This window comes from Arachis hypogaea, chromosome 14 (genome assembly GCF_003086295.3).
Source record: "Arachis hypogaea cultivar Tifrunner chromosome 14, arahy.Tifrunner.gnm2.J5K5, whole genome shotgun sequence".
Classification (NCBI taxonomy): Eukaryota; Viridiplantae; Streptophyta; class Magnoliopsida; order Fabales; family Fabaceae; genus Arachis; species Arachis hypogaea.
In genome coordinates, this window is record NC_092049.1 from 125,527,258 (window position 1) to 125,533,232 (window position 5,975).

The 5,975-nt window shown below is 36.5% G+C and overlaps 1 protein-coding gene across 1 annotated transcript; it reads right to left on the reverse strand.

Moving 5' to 3' along the window:
* Positions 1 to 2,387: 2,387 nt before the first annotated feature.
* LOC140178350 (receptor-like protein 6) lies at positions 2,388 to 5,667 on the reverse strand. Its single transcript, XM_072214858.1, has one exon. It carries the CDS (start codon positions 5,564 to 5,566, stop codon positions 2,786 to 2,788), a length of 2,781 nt encoding a protein of 926 aa, XP_072070959.1. The 5' UTR covers positions 5,567 to 5,667; the 3' UTR covers positions 2,388 to 2,785.
* Positions 5,668 to 5,975: the final 308 nt, after the last annotated feature.

Here is a 5,975-nt window from a genome sequence, read left to right on the forward strand (position 1 = left end):
CTTTAAAATAGAATAATCGGGGGGGGGGGGGGGCTTGAAATGAAGAACCTCAAAAGATGATTTCATATTAAGGATCCCGGTGGGCAATCGATTGATAAGAAAAGTAGCAGTCAAGAAGGCATCCTCCTAATATTTCATTGACAAATGTGCAGCAGCAAGAAGAATAAGTCCCATTTCACAAATATATATATGCTTCCTCTCTACAACACCTTATTGCTGGTGAGTATGAGGGCATGACAATTTATGAATGATTCCATTAATATTGAGAAAGGTTTTGAATTCATTTGATAAGAACTCTAGCACAAATATAGATACCCATAGTTGGGTTAGGAAAAAGCTCAATTTGGTTGGAGGGTGAGAGACTTTTATCCTTGTTGTCTGATGATTGAGATTTAGCCTTTTTTAGAAATGCTAGAAGAATGTTGTGTTGGGCTCGAGTAAGGCCCAAAGCCTGCTTTGCGTGTTCTCTGATGAGGAGCCCTTTTTTCATGATCTAGGATAGAAGAGGGAACTGGCGGTGTGGGAGAGCTAGGAGGCAGTGCCGGCACAATGATGGCATTAACAAAGGCAGAGGCACGATCAAGGAATCGTGGTCTCCTTGGGTGATGCAGGTGGCCGGGAGGGTAGCCATGTTTGTTGTAACAAATATCCACGATGTGCCCTCCTTGACCACAATAAGAGCAAACCTTCGAGGAACCGCTGTTGCCGCATTCTGGGTTTGAAGAGGCATACGAACGACCACGCCCAAGAGGAGGACGATGAGCTTCTACGACCGTAGCAATGGTTCGTTGATCGTCCAGAATTCCAGATGCGTTTTGAAGTTGACGTTCATGTTGAATAACAAGAGCAAAGACCCTGGTGATGGGCGGAAGAGGATCAAAAAGAAGAACTTGTGCCCGAACTATAGAAAAACGCTCTTCAATACCTCTAAGAAATCGAATGATGAAATCTTGTGAGGGATGTGTTTTGGCTAGGCAATTACAAATAGGAAGAAGACGTGAGTTATCAAGCTCCTCCTACAATGTCTTCAAAGAGGTATAAAATTCTGTTACAGACTGATTTTCTTGTTTAAGAGCATAAATTTCTTCTTGTAATTCTGCAATACGAAGAAGATCACTTTAGAAAAAATGCTCTTTAAAGTCAGTCCATACGGAAGAGGCAGTAGAAAAATAAACAACGCTTTCGATAATAGAGGGAAGGAGGGAATGAAATAGCCAAGACAACATCAAGTTATTGCAACACTCTCATATTGAAAACAGAGGATCATTAGTTAGAGGAGAAGGAATAGAGTGATAGTCAGTGAGAAAGTCATATTTGTTTTTGGAAATGATGGCCATGGAAAATGATCGCCACTAAGAGTGATAGTTACTGCCAGTAAGGAAAGGAGTGAAAGGACAGATGTTGGATTTTCACTAGGATGAATATAGAAAGGGCTAGTAGGATGTTGTGCTACGTTAGAAGATGATTCTGCCATTAGAGAGGAAGAAGATAATGGATACTGATTATTTGGGTTTGAAGTTTTCATCATGGATACTAACAGAGCTCTGATTCTATAACAAGAAAATAGGCTGCGTTTGTTTACAGAGACAGAACACTGAGACAGGGACACTGAGACACAAAATCGTGTTTGGCAGAGGAGACATGGACAGAGACAATGTGTCCAGAGACACTGAATTAGTGTATTTTGTGTCCATCTTAACAGGAAGGACACGGAGACACTAACAAGGGACACAACTTATTTTTTATTTTTTCTTTTATTATTCTTGTTAATTTTTCATAATTATATTTTTTATTGTTATATTTTTCATCTCAAATTTTTTGAATGAAAAAAAAAATGAGAATAAATTGAATTTTCATAATTTGTTCTTGTTTATCACCAAACAGAATACAAGAATACAAATTTTTGTATCTCTGTCCATCAGTGTCTTGTTCTGTCCTGTTCTTAGTGTCTTGTCCTATCCTGTTCTTATAAACAAACGCAGCCTATAGAGATAAGAAAATAAAAAATATGTATTGAAGTTGTTGTTTACATAATAGAGTCATACTATTTATAGGGATATTTCAAACTAATCTCATAAATATTTATCTACCAACTACTTATTATTGCTCTAATACTACTCCCCCTCCCCCCCAAAAGAAACAAAAATCTTTCTTAACGCAGTGGAAAGTGAGAGATTAGATGCAAAGCAAATTAAATATTGTGTTAAGATGAGCTCTGATGTCCTTAAAATTATAAAGAGTTGCTGTTCATTCTCAATTTTGTTCACGTATAGATCTTTTTCCTTCTCTGAGCATAAGATTCATGCTATAGACAAATGTACGTATTATTCCATTTTCACATTGTAAAAACACGCTATGCTATAAACAGGAATTTGCAAATCCTCATTTTCCTTGGCATGATGTTTCCAGACACAAGAGATTAATTGTGATTTGTCTTTTTTTAGCCTCAAAAACAAGTAAAAAACGTCTGAACACACTTACTTAAATGAGGTTGAGGAACAATGTGACATTGTTGCAAACTTGCAGCATTCTATTTGTAAGAGCAGACTTGAATCTGCTTCTCATATCATTGCTCTATAAAAGACTCTTCTCTTACCTTTTAAACAATGAGGTTAACATAAGACCTCTCTTATTATTCAAACTTTTTTTTTCCTTTTAACAAAGGTATTATTCAAACCTTTTACTACTATCACTTTTAATGGCTTACACATATTACATGAGCATATAGCAATTGCTCACAACATAACACACTGATACATAACTTAAAAGAGGTAAGAAAAGCAAACTAGCAAAGTAATTTCTTACCTTTTAACCATATAAGAATATCTGAACCAAAAGCATTTCCAAGTGCCAGTCCAGCAACAACTCCTCCTCCGTATCCAATCAGAATTATTTTCCAATCGAATTCAACGATAGATCCTGAGTCATGATCACTATCAAGTCCAGTTGGGGAAGACCAACTACCATCTTCACATTTCTTCTTCAACTGAATCCCACACAGGCCTTGGTTTCCCGCGAAGCAGTTGCCTTCAAATGTGGAAAATTGCTTGTTTTCTGGTATAGGACCTGAGAGTTTGTTGAAGGACACATTGAAAAACTCCAAAAAGGTGAGTTCTGCTAATTCTTGAGGAATTTTTCCTGACAAACTATTGAGGGAAAGATCAAGTGCTTCAAGATTTGAGAGTTTTCTAAAGGAAGATGGAATGTCACCAATAAACAAGTTATTGGACATGTTGAGCAAAACAAGACTCTTGAGATCCCCCAAAACAGATGGAATCTCTCCAGAAATTCTGTTACTTGAAATATCAATGGCTACCATGCAGTAAAATGTTTTCTGAATATGCTCATAATCTGTGACAACCCCTTTGTTAGACATTGTGAATGAATAGAAAATATAAGCAAACCAAAATTTTCCTGGAATATGGATAGCCGAATCCTCATATTGTAATTGACTTATGTTGGAAGTTGTCATGGACTTCCAATTCTTGATCATCTTTGGAGTCAAATTTCCAGAAAACTTATTGTGGGAAAGATCAAGAATGTGAAGCTTTGGAAATGTGCATATACTTGGACAATTTATAGTTCCATGAAATTCATTAAAACGTAAGGCAATAACTTTCAGCTCTGGAAGTGATCCCAACCAATACGGAAATGAGTCGTTGATCTTGTTATAGCTCACGTCAAGAAACTCAAGCATTCTGCAATTGACCAATTCTCTTGGCAGCTGGCCTTGCAAATCGTTGTCAGCGACATCAATCATCTTAAGGGCACTTCCCATGACATATGTTTGAGGAAGGTGACCAAACAATTTGTTTCCTGGTAGCATCATGATTTGAAGAGATTGGCTAGAGCTTCCCAAACATGAGGGAATGGTGCCACTTAAGTTGTTATTGGCCAGATCAAGAAGAACAAGTGATTTTATATTACAGATCAATGGAGATATTTCCCCTGTCAGTGAACTATTGAAAATGGACAAACTTTCAATACTTTTTTTCTCCCAAATCCAGTTAGGTACTACTGACTTGAAATCATTATTTGATAACCTCAGAGATACCAACTGATCTAAGTCTTGCAAAAAGGATGGGAACTCAACCAAATTGCATGAATCCAAACCTGCAACTTCTAATGGAGGAAGGGTCCCATTGGAAGAACTTTTTCCCGGAAGCAAAGTGAGTTTGTTGTCGGATAAAGAAAGATAAATAAGCTTTTTGAGCTTCAAAAACATGTCACTCTCAAGCTCTCCTTCAAAAGAATTATAACTAAGAGAAAGTGTTTCAAGATTCTCCAGTGAAAACAGCAAATGAGGAATTTCACCTTGAAGGTAATTTTCTTGAAGACCCAACCACTGCAAGCCAGTTAGGTTCATTATCCAAGTTGGAATTCGACCAGTTAAATTGCATTGGTCCAAGAATAACACCTCAAGTGGGGGAAGGGTAGCATTGAAAGAACCTTTTTCGTTGAGCAAAGATAATTTGTTGTAAGACAAATCAATGATAGAAAGCCTCCTCATCTTCAAAAACAATCCAAGCTCTAATTCGCCTTGCAACATGTTGAAGCCTAGAGAAAGATATTCAAGGTTGTCCATTCTAAAAAGAGAGTATGGAATTTCACCATGAAACATATTTCTGTGAAGACGCAAGTGATTTAAAGATGTTAGGTTCATTATCCAAGATGGTATCTCACCAGTTAAATTGCATCTTTCTAAGTCTAAGAAAGATAGCTGGGTGAAATTCACAAAAAACAATGGGAAGTTGCCAGTGGTTAACCCGCTGGAAAAAAGGTCTAGATGCACCAGCTGATTGAGGTTGCCAAAGGAAGAAGGAATAGATCCTTGGAAATTGCATTCTGCAATGGACAACCATTTTAAAGAAGTAAGATTACCAATGGATGTTGGTATTCTACCTCCAAAATTTGTTGCAGGGATAATCAACTTGTTAACAAGTGCCCTTGATTGAAAATCAGGAATCACACCATTAAGGTTTCGGTTTTCAGCCAAAACCAAAGTTGTCAAGTTTGGAAGATGGAATATTCCAACTGGAAATTCACCATACAGGTCACAATGGGAAAGATCAAGACTTTGCAGATATGTGAGGTTTGTGAGTACATCAGGCACAGATGATGAAAATCCTGATTTGCTAGCATTGAGGTATCTTAACTGTGAAAAGTTACCTATCATGGTTGGAATTTGAGAGTGGTTAAAGTCATTGTCAGAAAGATCAAGGCTTTGAAGGTGTACAAGAGAAAACAGACTGCTATTAGCATCTATTGATCCATACAGCTGGCTGCTACTCAGATCAATGCCAATCACATGACCGGTGACCTCGTCGCATTCAATACCATCCCAAGAGCAGCAATCTATGCTTGGCATCCAAGAAACAGTTTTGGGATAGCTGAAATGATTATAAGAAGCAAACTTACTAATCACAAAGCTTTCCTTAAACTGCAATAAAGCATTGCTTTCAGTTCCATGACATTGGTGAGCCTTTACGATAGTGGACGATGAGAAGAGCAGTGAAAAAAGAAAAAGAAAAAGTGTTGGAAAAACAAGAGACCATAAATATCCCATGGTGTCTTAGTAGGTTTACTGCAATGCAAATATTGAGATGATAAGTTTGGTACACACCAATTGGATGTTATAGAGAAACGACCTCTCCCTAGAATGGTAAAAAGGGGTAGCCGAAGTAAACATGAGAAAAAAAAAACTAAACGCTTTTTATTAAATAACAAGGAGTGTTATACTTTTTAACAAATCTTAATTCTCTATTGTATTATGTTTTATTACTTTATATAAATCACTGAAATTTAAAATAATAACTTACTAGTTATGTAGGTTAATTGTTTAATTTTTTTAAAAAGAAAAATTAAATTTAAAATTTAAAACATGTGTTTCTTATTTCTATAATAGCAGATCTTTTTAAAGAGTGCTATACTCTATCTTTATTATTTTTCCCAAGTATATTAACATATGTTAATAA